This window comes from Pseudopipra pipra, chromosome 12, assembly GCF_036250125.1.
Source record: "Pseudopipra pipra isolate bDixPip1 chromosome 12, bDixPip1.hap1, whole genome shotgun sequence".
Lineage (NCBI taxonomy): Eukaryota > Metazoa > Chordata > Aves > Passeriformes > Pipridae > Pseudopipra > Pseudopipra pipra.
The window spans coordinates 19774131-19789199 of record NC_087560.1 but is presented as its reverse complement, the minus strand read 5'-3'; the positions used below and the strand labels follow the sequence as shown (position 1 = coordinate 19789199).

Here is a 15069-nt window from a genome sequence, read left to right as displayed (position 1 = left end):
GAGCAATTCCTGTATATATTGTGTGGTCAACTACCAACACAACAGAAACCGTGCTCACAGCCAAGATGTTCTTAAAATCTTTATATATTATCCTTGTGTATTGTGATCCTTTTGTATTATGTTCCTTGTGTATTATCCCTGGTTTTCCCCACTAAAATGTAAATCGTTTAAGTAACACTTACCCTGTTCAGCCACTTTTAAGAAGCAAATGTACCCTGTTTCCATTTCAATTGGTACATTCTCTCCTTATCAGATGAGTTCCACAAGAAATAACACCCACCTCTCCTCCAGACTATTTTCTAAATTAAAAAAAACCCCACCACTTAAAAGAAGGTGCTCCTTACATACAAGAATCCTGGCTCCCCTAAAACCACTGGTGATACCAAAACAAATAAAGACAGTAATAAGTTCAAAAGAAAAATATGCATATGAAAATATATTACAAAATATCGTGAGATTTATGTCTTCATATGTGTAGCACACCATAAAGTTCTCAAAGCAAAGCATTTACTGTCTCATCCCATATCAGCAAGACTACGGACACTGCACAGCTTTTAGAAATTACTGAGTGCCCATCACATGTTTTGGTTTCTGCAGTACAGGTTGAATGAAACACTCCCCATAATTCAGACTTGCACATTTCATTTCTAGGGCAAAATGCTGCCAGGGCACAGGAAACGTGATAAAAATGCCCATCCTGAAAGCTGAGCTTTCAAGATCCATGCAACTGCTACAAAGGATGTATTTTAATGGGCAAAAGAATGAGCGTTTTCAACTTTATCACCCAATAAAGTATGAAAAAGTATCTTATTGCCAGGCAGACCCAGCTGACTACGACTCTCTAGGTTGACACCAAAGCCCACCAGCTCAGAGCACAGAGGTTTGAAGGACCCTTCGGCAGTTGTGTCCCAGCTGAGGGTGGAAGGAAGGTCCTCTGCAGGAGCCATCCTGCCCAGCACCACCAACTGCAGCACAAGAAACCATCAGATGGTCTGAGACCGGCAAGTTTCTCAGGTGGAAATTACTTCCTCCTCCAGCAGTAAAAACAAGAAGGAAAACTCCTGCCAGGAGAGTGTCACACTGAAATCCTTGAAGGCCTCTCCAGCCTTTTGCAGTTTGCCACAGGCTCTTCCAATGGAAAACCTGGGGCCTGTGGTGTCCAGTAGATAAAAATGACAGCGAGAATTAATTTGATATTCTAATTCCTTAGCCCGACAACAAAAATTATTCTTTTTTTCTTGTTCTTTCTTGAAACAACCCCACCTGATCAGCACAGGTATTTGCTGGGTAGCCCTTGTTCCCAGGAGCAGCGTTTCTGCAAAGCTCAAGCACTTTTACATCTGAAACTTGCTTCGTCTCATGGACACAATAGCTAATTTTGGACTTACCCTGCTCCTGCTGGGCCAGAGTCATCACTGGCATGGCTCCACTGTAATTCAGTCTACTGATGCATTACAGACAATGCACAACATGAGCTAATCCTTAATGATGGTTTTTCCCCTTTTTCCCCCCCTCCCAACGTACTTATTTGAGTAAATAGTAAAATGCCATGTAGAATTATTAAATAAAATAAGCAAACAAACAGCAAACTAAAAGCACACTAAAATTGTCTTGCAAACACTAATTTCAAATGACACAGTAATCAGATTCACAGATACATTAGGACAAGCAGTGCAGTCCAGAGGAGAAGGCACAGCTCTTAAAGTTACAAGGCCTTGCCAGAGCTCCAGCTCTGCCACTGACTTCCAGACAGACTGTTCCACATTTCCACACCATTCCCCAATCCCTGATATATAGATATGAACACCTCAGCACAGACTAACCTCACCAGGCTCATCTGGATCTCTGTGACATACAGACTAAACAATAATAAAAGCACATATGAAGTTGTGCTTAAAAACTTGTGCCGAGGCATAAGGAGCTCCCACCAAAACAGACTGATGCTTCCCCCATACCAAGGATCTGCAGGATCCAGGGCTCTGTGTCATAAATGAACACGAAATGTTTTAATTTCTGCACAGATTTTCATCAACAGAACAAGGTCTGGGAGAGAGAGACATTCAGCAAGAGCAACCAGGACAACCTCTGCAAGTGAGAGTATTCATGACTTGTGATATCTGTTTGTGTTGTTATTTATTTTTAACCTTTTTTTTTTTAATTAAAGCATCGTATTTAACACAACTCTTTGCTTCCTTTAAATCATAAAATATCCTCCCTTACCTAAAGCACCTTGTTCCCAGTAACAGAAGCTCCAAGAGGCTTCGTGCCCTGCTCCCTAACGGGTCAGCAGCAGCCACACACAATACCCAGGTCACAGCAGCAGGGCTGCTCAAGCAATTTTCTCCTTTTGAAATGGTAAGCGTTTCAGGGAAGTGGTTTAAACAAGGAGTTATCTATGTGGAAAGCACTCTGCTTACCAAGAATTTTAAAATATAGGTTTTAAGGCATTTGTGTTGTGCGGGGGCTCCACAGGTTTTGATTTCTGCTTCAAGTAGGCGAAGCCTGAGCAACTCTAACAAAGGCTGAGAGCTGGATTTGCATTACTGGCCAAAATCTTACCACAGTCATTCACCATCAAAAAGATAAGGAGACTTTTTATCTTTCCTTAAAAAAAAAAAAAAAAAAAAAAACACTTCAGTTGTTGGAAGAAAATTTGAGGAGTTCCAAACATCCACATTTCTAAGCTGCCTGCTTCACTTTTTCATGCAACAGATGCTGCTTTGTATCAGCTCCTGCATATTAAATCATTCTGACAACCAAGAAAGCATACATTTGTTTGCGCCAGAGAGAAGCATGAATACACACACACACAGATATCTTCTCACGCAGAAGCACACAATTATGCAGCATTCAAATATTTGGGATGAACTTTGGCCTTTGTTTAAAAAAAAAAAAAGAAAAAAAAAAGTACTCTCCAACAACAATCAGGAACAGACCCAGCAGTCATCTGGCTGAGCTCACAGAAATCAACAATCTGCAGCAATAAAACACCACTTGTGGGCAGCCATTTGAAAGTTACTTGGAAAATTATTCTTAGATGGGATAGTTATACACACGTCCTTTATGATTTATGGGTTGAGCTCAGAATGGAGGCTAAAAATAAAACCTATGTTAATTCAAAAAGTGGGGAGGGAAATCAGTTATATTCGCCCTCACGTGGTGGAGTATTTTTTGATTTTGTTTTGGGTTTGTTTGTTTGGGTTTTTTTGCACTCCAAACAATCCCCTTCAGCTCTGCCATTTGCATTCCCGAGTTAAAAAGTAATTTGAAAACATAAGCGAAGCAGGGCTCTAAATCACCTCTTCGGAGGAGGATCTGGCTCGATAACATGCAAGAAGCCACGCAACCCAAACAAAACCGCTTTCCTGATACAGCAACCAGAAAAAAAAAAAAAAAAAAAAAAAAAAGAAAAAAAGAAAAGAAAAATTCTTAATGCAACAGCACTTGAGAACGCGCTGAAAGTTTTGACAATGAGAGTGCCCGCAGTGAGCGTGTCACACACTGCGCTCCCAACTTTTTTTTTCATCTCGGCTGGAGACATATTTTCTCCCCTACGTTCCGCTCTCTTGTTACTAGACAGTAATTCAATTCTGCAGCCAGTGGGTTTATTTTTTGGGGGGGTGTTAGGTGTGTACCGAGCGCTCAGGGGAGAGCACGAAGCGCAGCGGGGCTGGGGAGCGACACGACCCTGCCCGGGCTGTGCTGGGACCCGCGGGGACCCCCGGGCGGGGCCGCCCTGCTCGGTACCTGGGGATGGTGATGCACTTGGTGTTGATGTTCTGCGTGGTGATCGCCTTCTCCAGCTCGTCCAGCTGCCCCGTCTTCTTCAGCTTCTTCACCAGGCTCTTCACCGCCTTCTCGCACCATTTCTCCTCCTGCCCGTTCTGCTCGCCTTTCTTCCAGCCCAGGAGCCGCTTGACGATGGGAGGGGTGAAGGGCAGGATGGAGGACATGCTGGCGCCGCCGGCAGCGCCCGCCGGCCCCGCGCTCGGCTCCCTCCTGCGCAAAGCCCGGCCCCGGGCGGCGCTGGCCCGGCCCGGCCCGGCGCAGAGCTCGCCCGCCCCGCCGCCCCCTCAGCGCCGCGGGCCCGCGGCTCCAAACTTTGCCCGGAGTTCGCCGCCTCTCCCCGGCGGCGGCGGCGGCGGCGGCAGCTGCTCCCTCCTCCTCCCCCTCCTGCCCCGCTCTGTGTGCGCGGAGAGGCGCCCACTCCAGCTCATTCCCAGTCTGTCTCTCATGCAAATTGCCTGCTGGCCGCCCCGGCCCGGCTTCCACCCCCTCCTTCCCTCCCAAACGCGCCGCCGAGGGAGGCAGAGAGGGAGGGAGAGAGGGAGGGATGGGAGGAGGAGGGAGGAGGGAGGGAGGGCGCGGAGGCGGCCGGCCCGCCGGGAACTCCGCCGCGCTCCATCCCCGCGGGGGCCCCGCGCCCCTGAGGGGGGTTCGCGCTCCTCGGGCTCGGGGGCTCGCAGGGAAGGGTCAGCGCGGCCGGGAAAGCCCCGGAGCGGGACGAGGAGCAGCTGCCCGGAAAAATCCCACCGAGGGGGAAGCGCCAAAAATAAACGTCAGGTCCCGCCGGCGGACGGTCACTGCCAAGGCGGGGTGGGTGCAGCCCCCGCCACGGCTGTTTCCTCCGTGGAAAAGTGCGTTCCCACACAGATACCTGCACACAGCCTGCCCGGTGGCGCTCAGACAATCGGCAGCTTTTTGTTTCAGCCCCTTTAATTTACTATTCCATTCCCTCATCTTTCCACGCCGGGCACCAGGTACCCGAATAATTTCTGCCCTGTATCAGGCACAAATGACATCCTGGAGATGTTTACCACCAGAGCCGGTCAGAAATTCTCAGACGGAATATTTTTGTCAGAGCACGGCAGTTTGTTCAGATCTAGGTGTTTGGTAGAGATGCTTCTGGTTTGGGCTGACTCAGGGTGGCATCCAGGTACATTTCCAGTTTCTAACTTTCCAGCTCTGGGCAGACTGGGCTGTCACATTCTCAAGCATCACCCCCTCCACGCTAAAAATGAGCCCAGGTCTTAAAAAACATATGAATACGAACTTTAGCTCCTCAGGGCACCAGTTCTCTGATAAACCACCCCAAAATGGTGCTGAGCAAGCAGCAAGGAGGCTGAGGGCCACCTGCAGAGTGCCCAGGTGCCTCTGGCAAGGCTGGTTCCCATTTCTCAACTCCAGCTGCTTCTCAGCTCCTTGCAACTGCTGCCCAGGAACAACGGCGTGAAAGTTCTGTGGGACCTGGCTCCCGAATTCTGAGCTTCCAAGCTGAGGTATGCTTCCCAATTTTCTCCATCCTATCAGAAGGGATGATGGTGAGTGCAAATTTGAGAGGCCTTCAGGGCTGCTCGGCAGCTCCCAGACACGCAGGTTCCTGCCAACCCACATTCCCGTATTCCAGGTTCCAGTGCAACCCAGCAGGGAGACTCCTCAAAAGCTGGGATCCAAAGGCTTCCCGTGCCTGTGGATTGGGAGCATTGGGAGCAGCCAGCCATACAGATTGCCTTGTGGCAAGTTTGGAACCTATGGGATCAGAGTCTGAGGCTCTGAGGCAACCAGCTTGGCTCTCACTGGGATTTCAAACAAAGAGCCTGTTTTATTCCAAATTGGAATAAAATTTTTGTACCAATTTTTGAAATATCAATAAATTTAATGCAACTGAAATACGCCCTTCTCTTTATTTTTTTCTTCTCTCCAGCGTTCTCATATTATTCCCCAACATGCTGAGTGTCTTGAATTTTGGAGGCTCACCACTGAAATTTTGGACCGTTGCCCTGACCCAGTTTTTGGCTGCCTCGGTTGAGAGGCCTGAAGTACGAAGATGTGGAACCCCTGTAGATGATCCCAACATCGAGGAAACAGTTCCTCAATACCTCTACAACAATGCAAAAAAAGTGTTGACACAATTTACACTAAAAGCAGGTGCCTTGAACTACTGACTTTCTAGTGCTGTTGACTTGCTGCATATTTTGAGGTTTTCTGAAAAGGCCAAGTTTCTGATAGTTTTGATCATTTGAGAATCTGAACCCTTATTTAAAAATTGTTTTTCACAGCTTTGGAGAATATCTTGAAGATGTGAAACACAGACAGGGAAGTTAAATACATTTTTTTAACATAGAATTACCTACTTATTACATTTTTAAATGTGGTGAAGTAAAAGAACCTTTTTCTATTTTCTTAATTCTCGGCCCAGCACATTTTGCAACTAAAAGAAGCCCAGAAGAAGACCAGGCCTGAAGGACCTGCCTCAGACCTGGTAGGTCCATTCTACCTCAGAGAAGATCAACATTTTTTTCTAGATCCATCTTTTCTGGATGAGAAATCACAGGGACCATTCCATGCTTTTTTTCACCCGGAAAGTTTTCCATAATGCTCAAATCTCGTTGCTCCACTCAGAGTGCATGCTGTGACCTCGGTTCAGCAGGGCTTCCAGAATGTTCTGTACGTATTCACGGGCAGATCTTCACTCCTCACAGTCATATCACAAGTGATTGATTGACTGGCTAAATTTGAATAAGGGGAAGAGCTGAGTGGTTTGTACAGTGATTTAGTGGCAAAAGGGTGAATATAATTTGCTAAACACTAAACCAAACTGGGTCTCACTTGCTTACAATCTAATAAACGAGGCAGTTAAACCACTGATGTAAACTCTGGGCCGCAGCAGCACCAAAAACACTCCTGAAAACAAGCATCTGGGGTTGGGATGTAGGATAAATTGTTAGGTTTAAGGCCGTGACATTTCATGGAGCAGCTCGTGTGCCTGCTGGGTTACCTGTAAGAATGAACCCTTTTCTGTGAAAAGGTGACTTTCTGAACCCCTAGACAGTAATCCTTTATTTCAGAGAGTTTTGGGCACTCTCACAGTGGAAAAATTAACAGACAGGAAAAGCAGGACCATCCCAGTTCTGCGTGGTCTGGATCCATTTGCTGGTTTACAAAATGTCTGACGCCTTGAAAGCCACCACCAGGCAGAAGTTTATGCTGCTTCTTTTTTGTCGTTATTTGTGATACAATTTGTTCCTTACTTTTTGAAAGTCATTATCTTTGCTTGTTTGTGGCATAGTAGGGGTTCAGGGACTTATCACAGTTTACTCTTGCTGAAAAATAAAGATATATGTAGTCTGCAATAATGTGAGAAAACCATATATTTCAAGAAAAAAAACCCAAACCCTTTTACAGCTACTTTTCATAACTTTTTACAAATACACTTACACCTTAAAATTACTAAAAAAATAACATCTGCATACCTTGTTTCTTAATAGGATTAATGAATAGGAGTGGAATTTCAATTTTACTTCCACAAAGAGAAAAAAATTGGGCTCCGCTTCAGCAACAATATTAAATTAGCATGAGAAACAAGGAGGTGTTCGCTGGAGCTCATTTGTACCTTGATTAGAAATGTTTTTAACAGCTTCAGAGACTGAAGAACAGCTTCCATGTTCCCTTTATGTCCCTTCAAGTAGCGAGAAGGGAGCGAGGGATTTTTGGGCAGACACAAACCTCCCTCCCCAACATCCCTGGTGCAGGGACGTGCTGGGACTGGCAGGATGGAGGGAGTGTGGCCAGAGCTGTTCCCAGTTCTTAGGGGAGCCTGGTGCCTGCTGAAACAGCTCCCAGGCTGCCTGAACATGTAATTGTGGCTAGTTTGAAAATCAGGGAGTGGTTGAGAACCAGCTTCTGATGTGCTGCCCCCATCTCTCTTTCCCTGACTCAAATATTAAGTATAATTCCCTACCTGGTCATTACCTGTGGGTGGAAGGGAATTTTACAACGGCACTGACCAAGAGAAGCAGGTGGACAACCTGTGGAGTTCACAGCAAATAGGGATTTCTCTTCTCAACTCCACTTGCTCCATGTTCCCTAAGCAGCAGCCACACTGAAGCATGAGATGGGCAGTAGTGAAAACGAGGAGCGAGTTTTAAATTGGGTTATATTTATACCTTACCTTATAAATAAAGGCTGTGACATTTGAGCCTATGTCATGTATAATATGCATAAATAAGGGACAGTGTGGGAGCTTTCCTTGGTGAAGGTAATATATACATAAATATATATATGTAGAACAGCATTTACATGCAAGCAAACCTATCTTAATCACTCAGAACAAACCTACAGAAAAATAACCTGTGGTGTGAGTCACGAGAAAAGTAAGGTCATTGCAAGTTAATGTCTTCAGCTTTCATGTCAGCACTGTGGAATACCCAAATCCTTACAGGGTACAGCAATTATTCTTCTCCACAGATGAGAAAACATGAACATACATTAAAATGTTGCCTTGTTGAAAATTCCTAATGCTCCATACACCCAGGCTTGTGTTCCAAGAGGCTCAGTAGTGCAAAAATCACACAATCACCTCTAACCAAAGGTGTAGTTAAGCCAGAATCCTTTCTGTGACTGTGGCAGCACCCATTGCCTGAGGAAAAAATATGAGGCAGCAGCATGTCCAGAGTGATCCTCCTAATATACTCTCCCAGTTTTTGGCAGTTATTTGTGCAGGTGCTCCTAAACTGGAGTTGACCTCCCTGGAGAGCCATGGACAGGCCATTCCTGCACTCCAGGACCTCTCTGCTCCTGAGTTACATTTACAAACGGCCTTCACTGACCATTCTGGGCTGAGCCAGGATCACAGGACAGAGCTAAAGAGGAACCCAAATTGTCCACTGAAAACATAGTGCCTGCACGATTGCTCCCCTCATTACTTCTTTTATGAACTTCACAGGTCTTGGTGGCCATACAGGGCGGGAGAGGGCAGTGTTGTGGTCGGGGCAATGAGTGATCTCCTGGGAAATCAGAGCTTTGCCCTCTCTGTCACGTTGTTCCCCTGTGATGTGAGGCAGCCTCAGCCAAGAAGGTGCCTGTTTGTGGTGTCCCCCGAGCTCTGGGGGGCCCGGTGGCTCCCCTGGGGTCAGGGCACACACACACAGCTGCAGGGGAAGCTCTGCTTCAACAGCACAGGACATCCTGCTGGGCAGGGGCCTCACAAGCCTCCTCAAGCACACACACCTTCGGGGCACTTTGGAAACGTCAGTCCTAATTCTGGTTTTCCCTGCTCGTCTTTGAAATCTTAACAGACCTCCTGTGATAACTCTTGGCGTGGTTTACTCCTGTCCAGCGAACGACAGGAGAGGGCAGCCAATAATCTGGAGGGTAGTTCCTTGGTTTGGCTTCTTAGTTTCATGAGAGACCACAAAGCATCTTGCTGGGGACACCACAGCACCTTCCCCTGCTCGGATCTCAGAGGACACGTGGGGACACAAAAGCCTCCCGAGGCCGAGCCCTCGGCTGAACCACAACCCCCTGGATAAGGCCTGACCTAATCTTTACAAACCTGTGAACAGCCTGAAATTAATGTGCTTTCAATTAAGCTGGAGATAAAACTGTCACTGGGACAGACACCACCGGGCCAGGCCGATATCCCGGGGGATGACGGGGAGGATTTTCAGCCCCGGGGTCTGTGAGGAGGCAGCACCTGCAAAGGCTCAGCGCTGCTGAGACTTTGCATACCAGTAGCTGCTCTCAGGCTGTTGCTCAGAGCACAAACACTTGCCTGTTCCAGGCCTTGCCACCTGAAATTCTGCAGGTTTTAAAGTGTGCCTTGTTGTTCAAACAAAATCCAAACTCTCGGGTTTTGTGAAGGTTCTCCTCACAAGACATTTCCCTCCCCTGGCTGCAAGACTGACATCCAGCTGAAGTTACACTGGTTGTCTCCTGTAGTACAAAAAGGCACCAAAAAGCTGCAGTCAGAAAAAAAAAAAATTAAGGAATTAGCCAGGCCCCAGAAACAGAGGCTCATTACAGGTAACACAAAAACTCCAGCTCCCGGCCACAAGAGTTTCATTTGAGATTCCTGCGTCCATACCCGACTGACTGTCCATTCTGAATTCCTTGTTGTGTCTGCACCCTTTTCTTTGCCAGGGCACATCTGTTAAAGTCTTCATTTTGGCTTTTGAAGTGGGCATTTTATATCCAGCTGAACTTTAAAAAAGGTCCTGAGCAAAGGCTTTTAAAGAGTAAATATAAATATATTATTTTTATGAATAGGCCCCTGTTTTCACATGTTCCACTTGCAATGGCCTCTTGTCCACAAGTGCTGGCATGTCCAGCCCTCTGCAGGGAGAATACACTTTTCCTTGTGCACAAGGGAGATTCCCAAGGAAGATTTTGATGAGAAAAATTCACCTGTACTGGAGGGGAAAATTCCACCATCGTGCTCCAGTCTTGGGAAAGAGAAACCACCCTGGCCAACGTGCTGGAATTGAACCCCCAACACTTCAGGGAGACCCTGATCAGGCTCAGACCCTGTGTCTGAGATCATCTGCTTGGTCTAACATTTGTGCTGAACCTGGGCAGGGCTCGAGGCTGCTCCTGCCATCCTTCCATGCACACCCCAGGGAACAGATCCTCTGGATCTCAGCCCTACCTCACCCAGCTCAAGTGGGAGTTTACTAATTGCAGCTACTACAGAGTTTAGCCACTAGTTTTTATGTGGTGGTGGCTCCCCTACACTAAAACCAACAGTTAAAGGCTGCTTACTTCTTCATTTTTGAGGTTTACTTAATTAAGAAGCACCATTACCCTTTTTTTTTGTTTTGGGGTTTTTTCCAGGTTTCTTTTTTTATCCTTTTAACCTGAAACACAGTTGAGGCCCCACAAAGGGACTGTCATTCTCATCTGAACCAAAAATCCTCTTTCAGGCAGCAGCAGCATTAGCAAGGAGTGGCGTGGACTTATTTACCCATGAATAATATGTTAATATTTATACATAGCTTGCTTAGATAAGGAAAACAACTCGAGGATTTATGGCAGAAGCTCTGTATGGCCACACTTTGTGGAGCAACCTTTCAAGCTCCATGTAAAACCCCAAGTGTTGGTTTTGCCTCCTGACAGTTTAATGTGTAACCCAAGAAAGCACATTCTTCAAGATCAAAAAAAAAGGAAAATCAAACCACTACAATCTGCCACTACAATCTCTTCTACCAGGGATTTCACTACATTTTGAACAGAGCACAGTCACATTCATACTGGGATACTCAAACACAGCTGAACTGGACGGAGTCCACAAGCTGTCCATGTGCACATGCAAAAAAAATGGTTTATTTTTGCCTTTAAGTCACCTTCTGAGTGCTTATTGTTGCAAAAATGCAGCTTTGCTTTTTCATACCATTTCCATAAAGCTCAAGTCCTACCTGGGCTGTAGGAAGGGCACAAAGGGAGAAGAGAATCACAAGAAAATGCTCTATGTGTGCGTGAGAGAGAGAGCAGGGGTGTTTACTCCCTGTTTATTTGTTCTGGGGAGAAATAAAGTGCTTTGTGTGAGGGCTCTTTGCTGCTGAGGCTGAAACACTCTCAAGGCCCTGCTAAAGCATTGCCAAGTCTGTCAGCAGAGGGGAAAGGAACCTGGGCAGGCTGCCCTAAATTAAAACTGACCTTAAATCCAATTCAGTTCAAACCCACAGTGTAGGACTTGGTGTGGAGGCAAAAGGCAGAATTACAAACCCAAACACTGAAAATTCCAGAGTCAAGACCCTTTTAGATGGGTCTGAAACTAAATTAATATAATGATGTTGTTTCCTTTCTTCTACTTTTGCTGTACCTCGAAAGGTTCGTGTTTCCTACCTCGTCTTCACCCGGACAAGAGATGGGATGAGAAGAAGTTCTGAGGTTCTGAGGCAGTTCTGTGCTTCTGGGAGTTCAGCCTTCAAGGAGCATCACCAGGGTGAGCTCTCAGTCTGCTCAGGAGAGGCAGGGACAGTGCAAAAGAAACCAGAGCTGTGGAGAAAATGCAATTAATTATAAATTAACACCGAACTGAGATACTGAACAAATCAAGGAAACCTCAAATGCTGCTTTACTGTAACAGGTTGGGATCTCACAGTGTTTATTTTTTCTTTCAGGATAAGCTAACCAGCATAGTTTGGATCCATATCAAGATTTCAAACCGAAGCTCAAGGCTGCCTACATAAGGCTTCTTGTTGGTTTTGATATGAGCTTTTGTGATTTTTTTTTTTTTTTTAATGAAAATGCCACATCACTCATTACAAGACCTTTTGTAATATATCAAAGTAATTTTTCAGTAGTCATGGTCTTTCACCTCCCATGCTGCTGGGAGTAGAATTGAAAAAATCACGTGCTTCAGCACTCAGAGAGACCCTGTGAAGTTAAAAGAAGCCAATTCAAGCAGCTGGGTACAGCCTTGATAGCAATTTTCAAAGGCACATGTGATTTTTGTGACCTTACCACTATTTCTTGCCTTTAGAAATCTCTTTTTGTAGCTTAAATTTCAGATACTCTCTTCGTGAAAAGTTTGCCCTCTTTAGGTTAGATTTACACCTATTTTAAAGTCACTGAAACAAACGTTGTGGGTACTGGAAAGGGGGAGTGAAAAGTGAGGAGATAATTTGAGTTACCTAACATTTATTTGACTGAGTCATGAGGAGCTGATACGGAACGATGATTAAACTAAACCCTGGATCTTTATTCCCATGTGATCACCCTCATTATCTCTGCTATCCAGGTTGATCTGACAGTAACTTTTATTCAGAATCAGCCATACTTCTTTTTCCACACCCACCCCAAAGGCACTGGAGTTGTTTGCAGCTCCCCACATGGAGAAAGTTAAATGTGATTTACGCCCACAGTGCAAAGAGGGAGCTCTGGGGAAAAGAGATCTGGCTCTTTATTTGGGAGGGGAGGGCTGATCCAAAACCCACTACAGGCAAGAAATCAGGGTTTGTAGAGAGTCATCATATCCCAGAATGGTTTGAGTTGGAAGAACCTTAAAACCCACCTAATTCCAACCCCAGGGACACCTTCCACTAGACCAGGGGGCTCCAACCTGGCCTTGAACACTTCCAGGGATGGGGCAGCCACAGCTCCTCTGCTTGGTAAAGACTTTGAAGGTCCTTGGATTCAAAAAGACAAAATGCTCTAACTCAGTTATTAAATGCCCACTGGTTCCTTATTGCTTTCTTGTACACATTCGTATTTAAATATACAGATATATTGCAATATCCCTTGAAATACTGCATAAATCATTCTGGCATAAGCCCAGAACCCTTGACCTTTAGTCATGGAGGGAAACACCTGAACATAACAATATTTTCATGACAAAAAGGCGCAGAAAATATTAGTTACAATCACTTCAGGCAGAAATTTCACTGTGCTAAATACTCACAGAATATCAAATGTGCTGCTGGATAAAGCACAGGTTTGGTTAATGGGCCCCTATCTCAGCTCTGGGGTGACCTCCTGGCTGACCTTTCCTTTAGTGGAGCTGACTCAGTGACAGAGAAATGGTTCACTCACCTCCTGTCCCATCCCTCTGTGCCCAGATGTGTCAGTGCCAAACCAGGGGCACAAAGCTTCACAGACTGACCATTCCCAAAGAGCCTCTCTATTCCCAAAACCAGGCTAGAAACTAAATTTGCAGTGAAAAGGTACAAAGATGGTTGTCTTCAACTCTTTAATTTCTGGTTTTGGAGTTGCTTGTTTTGTAAAAACTTCAGTCTTGCTGAGGTGCAGATCGAGGCACATTTGAAATGAGCTCATTTTTTTAAGTCTTCTGACAGTTCTGAGACTTACAAGTTTTCCTCAAAGATTATTGAGGATCTCTTGGCTCTGGAGAGTCGTGCCCAGTTCTCAGCAGTTCCCAGTGTCCATTAAAAGGGAGGCTGGAGAGCAAGGGGAGGAGGCTCTGGGGGTGCTGTGAGCTGGGAAGAACAACATCTGATACCAACTTCATTTCTTCATTGTCCATTTGTGCTTCAGTGGGAGGAGAATCCCAAAAAGGACCACTGGTGGTGGGGTTGGGAGAGCTCTGCAAGGCAGGATGAACCCAAAGCTGCTGCAGTGCAAGGCAGGATTGCAGTGGGTTTCTGTAAGCTGAGAGTTCAGCCTTTGCTCTGCTTTGGGTTGGTACTTGGTAACCTGAGGGACTGTTCTGTGGAGCAATTTGTTTGGGTATTCTGGGCCCTTTATTCTATGAATTATTAGCTTCATTTTATAAAAAACCTCCGAGGCAAGAGGGGAAACCAGGCAAGTTGCAAAATAATTCTCTGATCAGCCACTAAAGCCCCACGAGATGCATTATTCTGACAGCAAATCTCCCTGTGACAAACCCAATCCATACTTTTAAACTGTCATGGCAAAACTCCCATCCATCACACCCCCTCAGCCTGCTTTGGGCTGCTTTGGCCCATCTTGGTTCTACCTGAGGCACGGGAAACAATGTTCTTTCTCCTGATTTTGGGACGGGGAGAGGCCTCAAGGGGAGGAATTTGAAGGCAGCCACCCAGATGTCGCTGCCACAGTGCAGGAGACAGAGCCTTTTGTCTCTGCTGTCACTGAAGCCAGAGAACAATTTCTCTGATTCGTGCATGGAGTGACATTATGTGTCTTTCCATTGTGAGAGAACATTTCTCTTGCTTAAAATGTTACACTTAATGGAGCAGTTAGTCCTTAAAGATACAACATTGCACTTTTCTTCAGTGTGATTAAACCTGGAAGAGACCAAGGCAACAGTGTCAGTATAGAGGATTAGATTTCCTGTTTCTACTTGTATAACTCCATAGATTATGTGCAGTGCTTTGCACAAGTACAGCAAGACCTAAATACTTTACCATCTATTCATCTATATCAGATAGAACTCCCTTCTCAGCCTAAATAATTAATAAATGTTGCCTGAGTCATTAACGCACCAGAATTGATCAACACTGGACAATCAAGAGATAAACTCGGGGAGCAGAAAGTTGGCAGTGAACTGTCTCATTCCCATCCACTCATTCTCACCCCCTCAGAGAAAAAAAAAAAAAAAAAAAAGAAAAAAAAAAAAAAAAAAAAAAAAGAAAAAAGGAAAAAGAAAAAATGAATTGTTCTAATGACAATGGGGTGAGGAGGAAGGCACACAGCCCTTGGAGAGAGAAGAAATGGCATTGTGAACAGACTGGAAAAGTTGGAATCCTGAAAAGGGAGAAGGGCAGGGCTGAGATGCAGCTGAGTGCTGGGCTGCACACAATCACAGACCCAGCAAGGCTGGGAGGAGAATCCCAAAAAGGACCATTGGTG

The 15069-nt window shown here is 45.6% G+C and overlaps 1 protein-coding gene across 2 annotated transcripts in view; it reads right to left on the bottom strand.

Annotated features, from left to right (window-relative positions):
- Positions 1 to 4351, bottom strand: part of SMAD3 (SMAD family member 3) — a 69308-nt gene extending 64957 nt beyond the window's left edge. The window contains exon 1 of one of the 2 annotated variants that reach the window (XM_064669296.1): positions 3748 to 4351. In XM_064669296.1, the coding sequence (XP_064525366.1) occupies positions 3748 to 3953 (206 nt within the window). In that variant the 5' untranslated portion in view covers positions 3954 to 4351. The remainder of the gene's footprint in view (positions 1 to 3747) is intronic. The other variant, XM_064669295.1, reaches the window with a different exon arrangement.
- Between the last annotated feature and the right edge of the window lie 10718 nt (positions 4352 to 15069).